The sequence below is a fragment of the Schistocerca americana genome, chromosome 2 (genome assembly GCF_021461395.2).
Source record: "Schistocerca americana isolate TAMUIC-IGC-003095 chromosome 2, iqSchAmer2.1, whole genome shotgun sequence".
In the NCBI taxonomy this organism is placed as follows: Eukaryota; Metazoa; Arthropoda; class Insecta; order Orthoptera; family Acrididae; genus Schistocerca; species Schistocerca americana.
In genome coordinates, this window is record NC_060120.1 from 132,356,010 (window position 1) to 132,370,410 (window position 14,401).

At 38.8% G+C, this 14,401-nt stretch overlaps 1 protein-coding gene across 1 annotated transcript in view; it reads left to right on the forward strand.

Moving 5' to 3' along the window:
* The window catches only part of LOC124595494 (DNA polymerase alpha catalytic subunit), a 262,660-nt gene that overhangs the window by 191,716 nt on the left and 56,543 nt on the right, over positions 1–14,401 (forward strand). The window contains exons 23-25 of the mRNA XM_047134258.1: positions 483–750; positions 925–1,099; positions 12,445–12,562. Of these exons, the coding sequence (XP_046990214.1) occupies positions 483–750; positions 925–1,099; positions 12,445–12,562 (561 nt within the window). The remainder of the gene's footprint in view (positions 1–482; positions 751–924; positions 1,100–12,444; positions 12,563–14,401) is intronic.

Genomic DNA, 14,401 nt, shown 5'->3' on the forward strand with positions numbered 1-14,401 from the left:
ATGTGAACTTTTGTTTTTTCTCTATTGTAATATTGTGGAAGCTCGTTTCCCATCTGGGGAAAGAACGATAATTTGTACACAGTCAATTAAAAAATATTCTGGACCATTATTGTGAATTTAAAAATGCAGAAATGTTGTGTAATTTATACATATTGCCTTGTGATATGGTTTTATGAAACCAGTAGACTTAGCTGCAACATTCAGTGTGAGTTCATGTGATACTGTTGAACAGTTGATGACCTGACACAGCTGGAGGCAGCAGTACAAATAAAATTGTGACAATTAGCATAATACTGCCATGTCAACAGATGAGCAAATGTGTATTACCTTCTACAATTGTAACCAAAACTTCCATAAATTATAGTAACCAGATTCTTACTTCTTCAGTAGATAGCAACATGTTGTTTATCACTCTAATATTATACAAAGTTATCAAAATTCTCTAAATTCTCATTTTGACTGGGATTCATTATTTCTTGCAGAAACATATTGGACCAGATTTTATCAGATCAGTCAGCAGATGAACGTGTGGAGAAAATCCACACTCAGTTAATGAAGGTCCGTGATGATCTACATGCTGGAGTTGTTCCACTAGACTTGCTTGCTATTACAAAGCAGCTGACTAAAGCTGTAGATGAATATGCTGACAAGAAAAGTCTTCCTCATGTGCAAGTGGCAATGCGGCTCAACTCACAGTCTGGTGGCAAACATGTAAAGGCAGGGGACACGGTATCATATGTTATATGTGATGTAAGTTTGTGATAGTTATTACATAGTTTTAACAAGAAATGATATTGCTATACAAGAATTTTTGTGTGCTTTGTAAATAAATATATGCATCCATACAGAGAAAGAGAACTGCAATATTGTTGCTGTCCAATAGCATTAAATGCAAGAGTTGTTTTAAGATGCTCTAATTTGCAGGATGGAAGTAGCTTGCCAGCTTCCCAACGAGCTTATCATGTGGATGAACTGAAGGAGAATGATAAACTGAAGGTGGATGTAAATTATTATCTATCACAGCAGATTCATCCTGTTGTTTCACGTCTCTGTGATCCTGTTGAAGGAACAGATGCTGCTCGAATAGCAGAATGCCTCGGTCAGTACTATTTCTTACTCATTCTTTTCAGCCTAAGATTAGTAACAGAATTTTTGTTATAATATAATGACACTGGAGTCAGGGTAGAGGAAGGTGATGGCATTGCTGAACATAGTAAGGCATCACATATGCTAAGACAATGGATTTCCATTCATTGTCTCTTTCTTTTCTCTTGATCTCCTTCCCCCTTCTCAGTTATTTTGTTCACATTATTTCATATTAAGATGTAAATTACTAAAATAGGAAAACTGAATTAAAATTATTATTAAGTCACTAATAATATTTGTTACAAAGAAAGACTGAAGGGCATGCTAAATCACAAGTCATCAGGAACCTCAGCTAGCTTTGCTGGGTTTGGTGTGGATAAGATTTGTACAATTAGAAGTGTCTTTATTTGGACAACTCAACAATTTTTCGCTGCAGAGAATGTCATATAACTGTTCATAATGTTTAGTGGACAGGATGTCCATAATTAGTGTTGCAGTTTCAAAATACTGTAGAAAGATTTATAGAGGTGGATCCCCTCCACGCCCGCACCGGCATAATGGCCAACTCAATAGGTCTACTGCCATCTCTGCATAAGGGTTAGTTTCCACTAAAGTGAGGTGTTGCAGGATGTGGGTACTGCAATGTTTGTGTACGTCTGGTTAAGGTTAACCATTAATACGCACTCATCTGGTGATAGATTGGGTTGAGAGTCGAACGAAGGATAGCGACTTGAAGGACAGGGGGGGAAAAAGTGCCAAGGCAAGAGCCAAGGGGAAGAAACCTCTGCTCTATCGAAAGAGAACCACAGCTCAGAATGATGTCAAATTTGAACTGCATATTATTGATGCAGGGGGAAACATAATGGGAAAAAATTAATGAAAATTTGACCTTAGGTGGAGCTATAAGAGTCAGAATATGCAAATCAGCGGAAGTGCAGCATACAGCTGTTCCATAGTTTGCCTCTGAGATGCCCAACATCATCGTCTCCATGAAGGATCACTCGCTGTTGGCAAAGCACTTTTATAAGAACAGTGATTGTGCACCAGTAGCCGTGCAGGAGTTCTATACACACAAGGGTATGAAAAAAGGCATTGATTTGATGTTTTTGGAGAAAATGTTTACAGAATTCAAAAATACAGATTCTTTTCAAGTGCAGTATGGAAGAGGGAGGAAAACAATTGATCAAATGTCAGTAGATGACGTGGCCGTAGCATTGGAGCAGAAGTTGAGTGATGGTATGTGAACGTGCAGTACATGGAGAATTGCCCAGTGTTTAGACATGCCTGTGAGCACTGTGCATAAAATTATAAAATTCTATGTAACATTCCACATTGCTCTCTACACACAACTACCCATGTTCAAGAGTTTCTTCATGCTGACCTGTCAGTAAGACAAACATGAGCTCTAGAATTTCTTGTTCAGATGGAACATTCTGTGGACGGATGAAGCCCCTTTCCATCTCCAAGGCCATGTCAGTACACAGAATTGCAGAATGTTGGTAACGGAAAAGCTGCACAAACATCAACTGGTACCACTTCATTCTGCAAAGGTGACTGTGTGGAGTGGGTTGATTGCATTGTATTTTTTCGAGGAGATGAGTCATACAGGTCATATAACCTGTTCTGTCAGTGATAAAAGGTGTGAAAGTTTTTTGTGCACCTACATGATTCCTACCCTTCAACAGCTTGGGTGTGTGGGTAGAATCATTTTCATGCAAGATGGCACTCTTTGGTACATAGCACAGTCAGGGAACTGGCTGCAGCAGAGACATTTAGGAAATGCTGGAATCATCAGTCGTCATTTCCCTCCAGTCTGGCTGTGCAGATCACCTGATCTTAATTGGTGTAACTTATGGCTGAAGGGTTTTCTGAAAGATGATGTGTTCAGTGCTTCAGTTATGAACATAGCTGGATTAAATTGAAGGCACACATTGTGCTATGCATTCTGTATGTATTCCCGAGGCACTCCAACCTGTTATCAGATGTGATGTTTCTCGAATCAACTTGTGGCAGAAAACACTGGACAGCACATTGAACATGTCTTGCACCAGTTTCACAATTAGAAACCAATCTCATTTTGCTTTTTATGCAGTTTTTGTCCTGAGTACAATCAAAAACGACTTACCTAATAGAGCCACAACTGGTGACTGCCAAACTTGTGCAATAACGTACGTTGAACAGTGCGAATGGTGTAATGTGCAACTCATACCTTAGTTGTTGTCGTGTTATTCATCTGTCATTTGTAGCCAACCCCATTTACGTAATAAGTTGTTCATATTTGAAATCATTCTGAGCAGTGGTTCTCTTTCTACAGCATTTTGAACTGGAGCTTTAATTGATTGTGAATGCCCTCTACTTGAAGGAGTTTATATTAAAATGGCCAGCTAAAGAAATTTCTCTATTTTTATATTTCCTGTGTACAGTAACAATGATTTTTTGAACATTTTGTTAGAAATCATCAAATTTATTTTTAAGACATCTGTACAGCACTGTAACTAGCTTTATTGCTGATATCTTAGATGCCATTTCTGCGCTCTGTTATGTGATGAAATCTGATTTTGTGCACTGTAGATGATCTTTAATACATATGTTCCTCCTCTGTCTATGTCCTGCTATCTACTAAATTTTTGATTAGTGCATGGTTATCAAAGGTTTATCATTGTAATAGAGTTATTAGAAGAATCATGTTCTGTGAGAAAGATCTCATCAACCTTCTCCTCATTTACTGTATGCTGTGATTGTATGCACTTGTTGCGTAAGTACTGAAAATTTTTATGTGGAACTCTTGAGATATGTTTTATTTTTTTGCTTCTTTGGGACTTTCCTTTTGGGGACTATATTTTCAAAGCTTTTCTGTGATAGGTAAGGTTTCAGTGTATTTACAGTATAACTTAGGTACACAATACTACCAGAGACCACAGTGAATGGGAGTTTAAGTGATATGGATCTTAATTCTGTTCTTCCGATCTTAATTCTGTTCTTCCTTTTCAATATTATGTTCAACAGTTTATCCCTGAAACCAGTTTTTTAAATATTACCATCTTTGCAAGAACAGTGTCCATAATACGTCACAGTCCAGTTCTCCTTATTGATAGTTTTTTTATTTTTATTCTAATTTTCTCAGAGCAGACAAAAAGCTTGCTTTAAGTTCAAGACAAAATAATCTGCAGTTTTTTTCTCTTTCATGTAGTGCACTTTCATATATGCTGAAGTTCAGAGATTTTGCTTTGTTAGGTACTCAACTGAAAGTATTTAACAAAGAGAGGATAATTACCTTAAATGGTTATTATCTAATCAATTAACACTTCAGGAAATTGCAAAATAATCTGTAAAGGAATACAAGCTGTTACTCATCCTGCATTTGAAACCTAATACAGCAAAGATGCTGTGTGGCATGGATTTGACAAGCCCTTGTTAGGTTACTGACAATTTGTGGGCGAGGAACTGATGTGTGGTAGTTTCCAGATGTGTTTGATCCAGTTCAGATTGGGCGGATTTGATGGCAAAACCGGCAGTGGGAGCTTACTATCACACTCTTCAAACAACTCTAACCAAATTCCAAGACGGACAGGTATGCTACTGGAAGATGCCATCAGTCTGAGAAGATTTCAGGCATGAAGGGATGCAGGTGGTCCACAATTATGTTCATGAAATCCACAGCTATCGTGGTGCCTTCAGTTACTACCATATGTCCCATGGAAGCCCAGGTTAATGACCCCCAGAGTGTAGTATTGTCCCCACTGGCTTGCATCCATAGTATGGCGCATGTTTTAGTATCTGTCCACCTGGATGGCAGAGTATCTGCACTCAGATGCATCCACCTGGTATAATAAAAAATGAGATTCATCCGCTGACACATTTTCATTAATCCACAATCCAGTCTGAATGATCTCATACCCACTGCAGTTGTAAAGGTCACTGTCGTTGAATCAGCATGGGAACATGTAGAATTGTCTGCTTACAGAGCCCCATATTCAGCAATGTACACTAAAATGTGTGCTCATTTCGTGATGAGCACGGTTGTGAAACACCTACACATCTTCTAATCCACTACCTATGGTTTCACCATCCTTCGACCACGTTCCATAGAGGATCACTACAGTAGTACATGAACAGTCAACCAACTTCACCATTCCCGAGATGCTGGTTTCCGGGCCCCACTCCATAACAATTTGTCCTTTGTCAAAGTCACTTATGTTACTGGATTTCCCCTTTCATCTCTGCTCTGCTTATATGCTTTCCTTACTGTGTCGCACCACCACCCTGTGGCATTCAGTTCCATGGTGGGCAGTAGTCATAGTGTTTTACTCATCAGCATACATAAGTACACCACAAACTAGTATAGACAACTAAACTTATTTGTGTAATTGATGAGAGGTTAAAACAGAGTGGTTGTGTCTGCAATTCAGTATTTTCATTCTTTTAATTTCAACTTTCATCTTATGGCGTCAGTGAAGGAGTAGTTTAGCCATGAAATACTATGTAATGCTTTTTTTATTGAAAAACTTTCAGAAACAGTGTCACCTTCTTCTGGCAGAAGGGTTGAAGGGGAAGGAGGAGAGGTAACATAAAATGACTTTATATACCTTTGAGTTAAAATTTGTGCATCATGGTCTCATAGGCCATTCACCCTTTTACTAATAGAATGCCCATATAGTAATGAACAATGAATAAAAATATTGTCTATGGCTGTGCTACTGTTCCTATATGCCTGAACAAAACACAGTCTGCATCAGATCATATGAATGTAGGAGATCTTCCAATAGTCTTTTGCTTCATAATCACATACAAAATTATTGTTGAAGTCACCACATATACCGTATTTACTCGAATGTAAGCCGCACTCGAATATAAGCTGCACCTGAAAAATGAGACTCGAAATCAAGGGAAAAAAAATTTCACAAATCTAAGCCGCACCTGATATTTGAGACTCGAAATTCAAGGGGAGAGAAAAGTTTTAGACCACACCTCGAAGTCGAAACAAAGTTGTAACATGAGACACAATTTAGGTTGAATGGATGAAGATAAAGCTACAGTAGTTTGGTTCGAGTCATAATCTTAACAGCTAAGCTTTACCAAATAGCTATTGCTGTGTGTCAGGTGCTCCGTCTGTATTGATATGGGTACCCTTCCTTTTTCAGGTGCTTCTTCTGGTTTGAATCGATTGCTTATTTTGCTTTGATCTGATAAGTGCCGTTCTCTTTGTTATAGGTGTTTACGTCACTCTAAGCTGAAAATGCATTATTGTATTGTGTCATGCATTTTTTGCCACATTCTGTCCGCAGCTCGTGGTCTCACAGTAGCGTTCTCGCTTCCCGAGCATGGGGTCCCGGGTTCGATTCCCGGCGGGGTCAGGGATTTTTCCTGCCTCGAGATGACTGGGTGTTGTGTCATATTTATCATCATCATTCATCCCCATTACGGTCGGAGGAAGTCAATCGCAAACCACCTCCACTAGGACCTTGCCTAGTAAGGCGCCGCGGGTCTCCCGCGTCGCTCCCCTAAGCTCTGTAAAGAAGCATGGGACTCACCATCACCATTCTGATAATGAGTGTTTATGACCTGTCACCGCTCGCGGCATGGCTTGCTTTTGAGTGCACTACTGCCGCTTAAAATTAAAAAGGAGAGGAATTGTCTCATTAGCGAAACAATGGCAAGAGACTGCTATTTGTTGTTACTCGCACTGCTGCTTTCTTTGATAATGATCAACAAGAACCAAATAATAGACTGTGTATGATAGATGATGTTGTGAACGAGAGTTTAGCGAAAATTTTTCTCCATTTGAAAATCTTTGCAGACTCTTCTTTAGTACATTACATTCTGCACAGAAATTAGAGTAACCTTAGATTTAAAAATCTAGTCAGTTGCTGTGCTTCATTTCTGACAGTATGACTATTGAGCATGTCTGCCCCCGGTAGCTGAGCAGTCAGCGCGACAGACTGTCAATCCAATGGGCCCGGGTTAGATTCCTCGCTGGGTCCAGACTTTCTCCGCTTAGGGACAGCGTGTTGTGTTGTCCTAATCCTCATCATTTCATCCTCATCGATGTGCAAGTCGTCGAAGTGGCATTAAATTGAAAGACTTGCACCAGGCGAGTGGTCTACCTGATGGGAGGCCCTCGTCACACGACATTATTATTATTACTATTGAGCATAAGAATAACACGAATATAAACATGACATGATATGTATGTTGTTCCATGTTTGCTGTTGTCTCACTCTAGTTTCGTAGTTTATTAGGCGACAGGATTTAAATGAGATAGCAGCAAACACGAAAGAATACATGGCATAATTTTTACATTCTTCTACCTTTTCTTTTAATTTATTTACTGATGCAGACGGTTTTGGCGCCAGTATTTGTTTTTGTGCCTGCAAAGCATGCCTGTGTAGCGGTGCATATATTCGACGGCAGAAGTTAGTTGTGGCAGCACCTACCAACATTTTTCAGAATTTCCGCTTACTTTGCACTTGATTCTAAGCCGCAGGCTGTTTTTTGGATTACAAAAACCAGAAAAAAAGTGCGGCTTAGATTCGAGTAAATACGGTAACTAATTTTTGGTACTTCCTATAAAGTGAACCAAGAACCCTCTCTAGCTTGTGTTATTAGGAAAGAGACATGTATTAAGTTATAAGGCATCATCCATCTGGGAAATAATTACATGTGGGTCCCACAAGGTTTCGTTTTAGGGTCCTTATTTTTTCTTGTGTATATCAGTGACCTTTCATCAGTAACATTACCAGATGCCGAGTTCGTTTTGTTTGTGTGTAATCTAACTTCTGCACCACTTCAGTGCAGTAATGTGTTCATTGTAAATAAGTATTATAGTAGTTCTATTACATGTTTATTACCTTATATACCAATTATTACCTTATATACCAATTGGAATGAATGTGAATCTAATCTAATCTCTAGCTTGAGAAGAAATACTCTGAAGTCAGAGTAACAACAGTTAGAAGTTAAGTAACATTAAATTCAACTGTCTCTGCACAATATTCAAATACCTGTTCAGTACAGTGCCTAATATGTCTATGGACTCAAATAGAATACTGTTTATTATGTACGTGGCCACTCCCCCACTCTGCAAAGGACTCAAATAGAATACTATTTTTTACATACGTGGCCACTCCCTGACTCTGCAAAGAACTCCTTGAAAATCAGCCATCTAATCTGTATCCTGGTAAAGGAAACCTCTGAATTGTCAAATTATTTAAGTGGTGCTCCAGTATACCAATAATGTCAGAGTGAACATCTATAAGCAGTTCACTAACTTTATCTCTAATATCTCTTATATTTTGATGAAATATGCCAATTCCTTCACTACCTGGGTACCTGACCTCCTTTGATTGGAATTCCTTTGTTGGAGGGACTTCCTTTAAGTAGGGATACCTATCAGCTGACTTCAATCAAAAAAAGGTGCGGCTGTAACACCAACTACTACAGGAATTTTTCCATGAGTGATCCCACCACCACACACTACACAGTCACCTACAAGCTTTGGCAGACACCCATTTCCATATCTATTGAGGCGCAGGCTATGCCTAGATGAGCTACGCTCTCTGAGAGTTCCCTCTGTAAATCAAGGTTGACTATTTGCCTTCCCTACTACCAACCATATGTGCTCATTCTTTTTCATATCACATTACGGTGTTATAGCTATGATATTTAATTGACATGACTGTGTCAAGCAGTGCACCAGTAATACTGTAGTCAAACATTAGAGGATTGTTTTTCCTTCTCCTCTGCATTTAACCTTTTTTCTATATTCCGAGCAAGTTTCCATTCATCACTCACAACAGAAGTTCTTTGTACACCATCCTGTATCCTCCTACAGTCACTTTATGATGACTCATCCAAAGTATATTATGAAATGTTCTCAGATTGGGATGACTTCAGCTATACTATTTGTTGGTGACATATGTCACAAATAAATAGTACATCTGAAGTCAGTCTAGATTTAAAATTTGTGAATAAAATTTTGTAATATTTAGTGAGCAGCTTTGGATCATGCTGCGGTGTCTGAAGGAGCATCACATAACGCGAATTGTCAACACAGACTTTGTATAATAACATAACAAACACTTCCAGTCAGTCACAGATGGCTGCTCACCCTATCCATCAGATAATTTATGTATGTATATAGTGGACAAGAGCAGTTGTATCGCACTTCTGTGGGGCAGCCCGGACGATACCCTTGCCTCCAATGAACATTGACTGTCCAGGACAGTGTCCTGAGTTCTGTTACTTAAACAGTCTGTGAGTGACTCTCATACCTGATAACATATTCCGATTGCTCAGACCTTTGTTAGCAGGCTGCAGTGGGGCACAATGTTGAATACTTTCCTGAAGTCTAGTAATTCACAGGATGTTCACCAAAATAAGGGCAAGCTGAGTTTTACAGGGTGATACTTTCTAAATCCATGCTGAGTTATGGACAGAATTTTCTGTGTAAATTTTTTTTATTTTGTGCATAAAAATATTATTAATTATTATATTATATTTAGAATAAGCTCAAATAATTCTGCAGAAAACCAGTGTAAAGAATACTGGGCTTTAATTTTGTGGGTCCGTTCTTCTACCGCTCTTATACAGGGTGTCCCGGGAGAATGGTCAATATTCAGATATATGATATGAATAGTCATTCAGAGCAAAAAGGCTTTAAAATGCATTCTGTAAGAGATATGAACACTTACTTAACTTTGCTACTGTAAAACAAATCTCTTCTCGTGAACAAGTGCTTATAGCTTTTAAGGTATGGATTTTAGAGCCCAAGTTTACTGTAGTTTTTTCTTTTGTTTTGGTCCATACTACCTTCTCCCATAATACAGAAGGCAAAGACGTAGCTCTAGAAGAGATTTGCTTCACAGTATTGTGTATCACAGTTTCAGCATCAGTATCACAGATCGTGTAGTAGTGCTCACAGCTCTTAAGGTGTGCATTTTAGTGCCCATGTTTATTAGGTTTCTTTGCTTCCAATTTGCTTCCAATGATTGTTTCCATCATGTCCCTGAATATTGACCATTCTTCATGGACACCCAGTATACTGGAGTTGCCTGCACTATTTTCTAGTTCCTTGGGCCTTAGCCAGAATCGAGACATATGTGATAAATTCAGCCTAAGTAAGTGGATAATGTCGAAGAGTACTCCATATGGGAGGCTGTGCGATAGTGTAGATGGTTTGTCTGTACAGTCCTGTTACATGAAAGATTTTTTAAAAGCAAAATTTAAAGCATAAGCTTTTTCTTTTGCTGGCTTCTATTGCAACATCAGACTGCTTGACAAGTGACTGAACAGAAGCTTTCGACCCACTTAAAGTTTTTAATAGGACCAGCATTTTCTTGGGTTCTCAACAAAATCTTTATCTACTGAATGATGGTGGAAGTTGTTGTGTGTGTGGTGTCATCAATGCCTGCACCACGCCACCTGCTGCCACGAAGTCACAAGTAAGACAGTCTCCAAGGCTAGCAGTTTTCGGCTCAGCATAGTACCGCTCAGCCAGACAGTTTTGGTGTAGCCACAGTGCATAGTTGCTGTATCATAGCAACATCGGCTGGTGTTCCCTTCCAAAACAGCTGTATGTCGACAATGCTCTAATCACTCTGTACCATGCCAAAGCAGACTCATTGTTGCCGCCAGTGCTCTGTAAGTGCGTGTAGCACGAAGCTCCAGCAGTCTTGGCTACTACCTTAAAACCACTGCCTTAATGCCTCACCACTCAGATCGATCTCATCTGGATGTCTACTCTGTTAGGTGCTGGACTTTCTTGGTATTTCTACTATACGGCATCCCGTTCTCCCGATTTGTCCGTGGGCTTTGCTGCTCGCCATGCCAGTTGCAGTACTCAGCTGGGCCACTGGAGTTTTCTTTTCCTGTCTTCGCTTGTGGAGAAGTAAACTGTTCTGCTTACTCATGCTTTCTATTATTTGTTGTAACTACATTCACTGATGCAACAGTATGATTTGTGCATCAGTCTTATAGATACATGAAAGTGTCAGCGAGATGAGTGACATCTCAATTGACTGCTGTGAGAATTGTCATTTCCAGGTTGAAGGTAATGAATTTATGGACAGAAATGTTACAGGAGGAAAAACCCTTGACCCACTATCACTAATGTGAAACAAAAAGGTAGCACAGGGGAATAGCTCTTTACCAGCCGAAAAAAATTCTGCACTTTGCCATCAGCAGGAATAGTCCTGCTTGCTCTCTTTGGGTCGCAAAAGGGGTAATTTTGTAGCATTTCTTGTGAAGAGGATTAACAGTGACTAGTAAATCTTACTCAGATCTGTTACAAAACCACCTTCAACTTAAAATTAAAGGATTATGATTTTTGACTGCAGATGTTAGTTGCAGCACGAAAGTACTCATCCCATTACTGCCCATTTAACTGTAGCAACAATACGGACTGTGAATACACACACCTTACCAGACCCTGCCCAGAATGAATCCCATATGTCCAGACATGTCATAGTAGTACTGGGAGGCAAGCATTTCAGAAGCGATAAATAGATGGAAACTGAAGTGCACAAGTTGCTGCAATCACAGCTAAATAAATTCTTCCCATGGGGATGTCGTGCCCTTATGAAGCTGTGGATGTGTAGTTACATGTCAGGGTTACCATGCTGGCAAAAAAACCCTCGTATTATTTGCAGTTGTTTCAGGTTATCATCTGAAATTGAGACTTTCAATAGAAATATTGAAAGACTGAAATATAAGTGTTTTAAAAATGTGGACACTGTTCATGTTGTTTTATGAAAGCACGGATGCATAGCTTAAAAATTCAAGCTTACTGTTTTAAAAATATTGCTATATGTTATTGTTAATGGACAGTATACCACTCACACTATAATTTCAATTAGTTTTTATTATATTTTACATTGTGGAATCGTTTCACATCATACACAGGTTCATGGCTGCGATTATGGCAATGTTGCTGTTCTGCCTTAATCATGTCTTGTTTACAATGGTTGTATTGTAATATGTGATTTATTTAAATCTTCTCACCAGCAGTGTCATTGCCATACTAAGCATTTTTGTAGAAATTGGTGACTAATAATAAGGAGTGATTTTGTAACATAACCTAATTTTATTTACATTTATATCAGTGAGTTTGCAGCTGTTGAATTTTTTTCCATACTTTACTCTCATGGTGTATACCTTAGTTCTAATTTACAGGCTTACTTTCTTACGTACAGAACAAAATTTTACTTACAACAAATCTGGCACACAAAGATTGGCATGTATGTTACGTATATCACTTGCTGATGAAGAAAGAAGTGCTGTTTTATTTCCTAAGGGAATTATTTTGTATAAATAGATTTTCATTACTGAATAACCAATTGCCACAAACAATATGTCTTGCAGGTCTTGATCCTAGTAATTATAAACATATCCAAAGGCAAGAAACCGAATCAAATACACATGATGATTTAGGTGATCAGCCCATACTATCAGATGAAGAAAGGTTTAAGCATTGTGACAGGTATGTATTCTTGTCATTTATTAGGAATATCTAAAATAATGGAAAGACAACCACTTACCTATAGTGGACTGGTGCATGGCACACAGGAACACACAATAGAAAACAGTTAACACTAACTTTCAAGCTTTTTCTCTTTTTCTAATGTACACACACACACACACACACACACACACACACACACCCTTGCGGCAGCCGCGAAGTTGATTACTGAATATTGAAAGCAGTTGCTTTTGTAGATGGAGGTGGGGAGAGAAGGGATGTAGTGGGGTAGTGCGAAGCAGGTCTTTCACCAGATGACTCTGCGACTGCATAACAAGAGAACAAGATGAAAGGGGTTCAGTGGATAGAACATATAAGATATAGGGAGCGGGTGAGGTGAAAAGAAGGGGAAGGTGGTGATGAAAGTGGAGAGAGGGAGGGGTAGGAAAAAAGTGGGAAGGGGGAGAATGCAGGCATGTCTGGAAGGAGAGGAAGAGTGGTGGAAGAAGGCAGTATATGATTTGGATGGGTAAGGAGTGGTGTGGACGGGAGAGGAGGGAGAAGGAGAAGGAGAAGGTGAGGTGAGGCATTGGGAAAAAGTTAGCAGAGGTTTGGATCAAGGGGACTGCAAGATCATGGGAAATGCTGGAGAGACAATTCCCATCTGTGTGTTTCGGAGAAATCAGTCTGTCTCTCCAGCATATCCTGCTCTCTCACAATCCCCTGGCGTAAAGCTCCTCCCCTAACTTCTTTCCCACTGCCTTACCTTTCACCTTTTTTTTCCAGTGGCATCTCTAGGCGAAACCTGAATGTTGGCGGCAAATCAGCTTTGGGAGGCCCCTTTCACTATCCAATCAGAAAGAAAATGTTAAATTAAATGCGGTAAATTATACACTAATAATAATTATACCAAATTTTATTATTATAATGTACAAGGATTAGTGCAATGACAAAAATTACATTAAACAAACTCGTGTTAAAATAAACGAAACTTCGGCTTTTCACCTCACTGAATTTTTTTTTTAAGATTCCATCATAGCTAATACCAGCCGCTATTTCCACTTCAATTGATAGTACTGACAATGCGGGTAGTCTTTCTTGGCACATTGTGCTTCTTAAGTATGTCTTAGTCAATTTTAACTCTGAGAAACTTCTCTCGGTAGAAGCAGTACTGACTGGAACTGTGAGCATTATTCTGGTTGTTATGTAAAGATTTATATATACTTCTTCCAAATTATTTTCTAATATGTACTGAAAAAGTTGTTAAGCATCTTCTCAAAGTATTGTACCTAAATCATTACAATGTTTGTGAAGTTCGTCTTTGGATAAAGATTTCAAATTATTCGTATCGTAAATAAAACCAAATCATTCAAAACATTCGTTGAGCGCTTTGAATTGACATTCGGTATCTGGTATTATAGCATCAATCATTGTGTTAAAAAAAGCTAACTCTGTACTGCATTTCAGCAGATTGTATGGTTCATCAATTTGTATATAACTGAACATTCATTTTGTCTGCGCTATTCTTTTTTTATTTTATTTTATTTTTATTTTTTTTTATAATCAGACTCAATTTTTGCAATTACTTCTTTCTACAAACAATTGAGCCTCTGCAACACTTGTTTCAAATCCTGTGCTACAGAATTCTTGAGTCCAGTCACGAAATGAATGTTAAATGTCAGCACCGGCTTTCAAGTTCGCGTGAACTGATTGCCACAGTTTACTAATATTGTTGACATGTAGCAAAATCTCACACGCAGGATTGCCACAGGTTCTGAAAATCACGGAATTTCAAACATGTCAGGGAGATATAAGGGAAACTTGGAAAAAAAACCTGGTAAAAAAACCTGGAAAAATCTC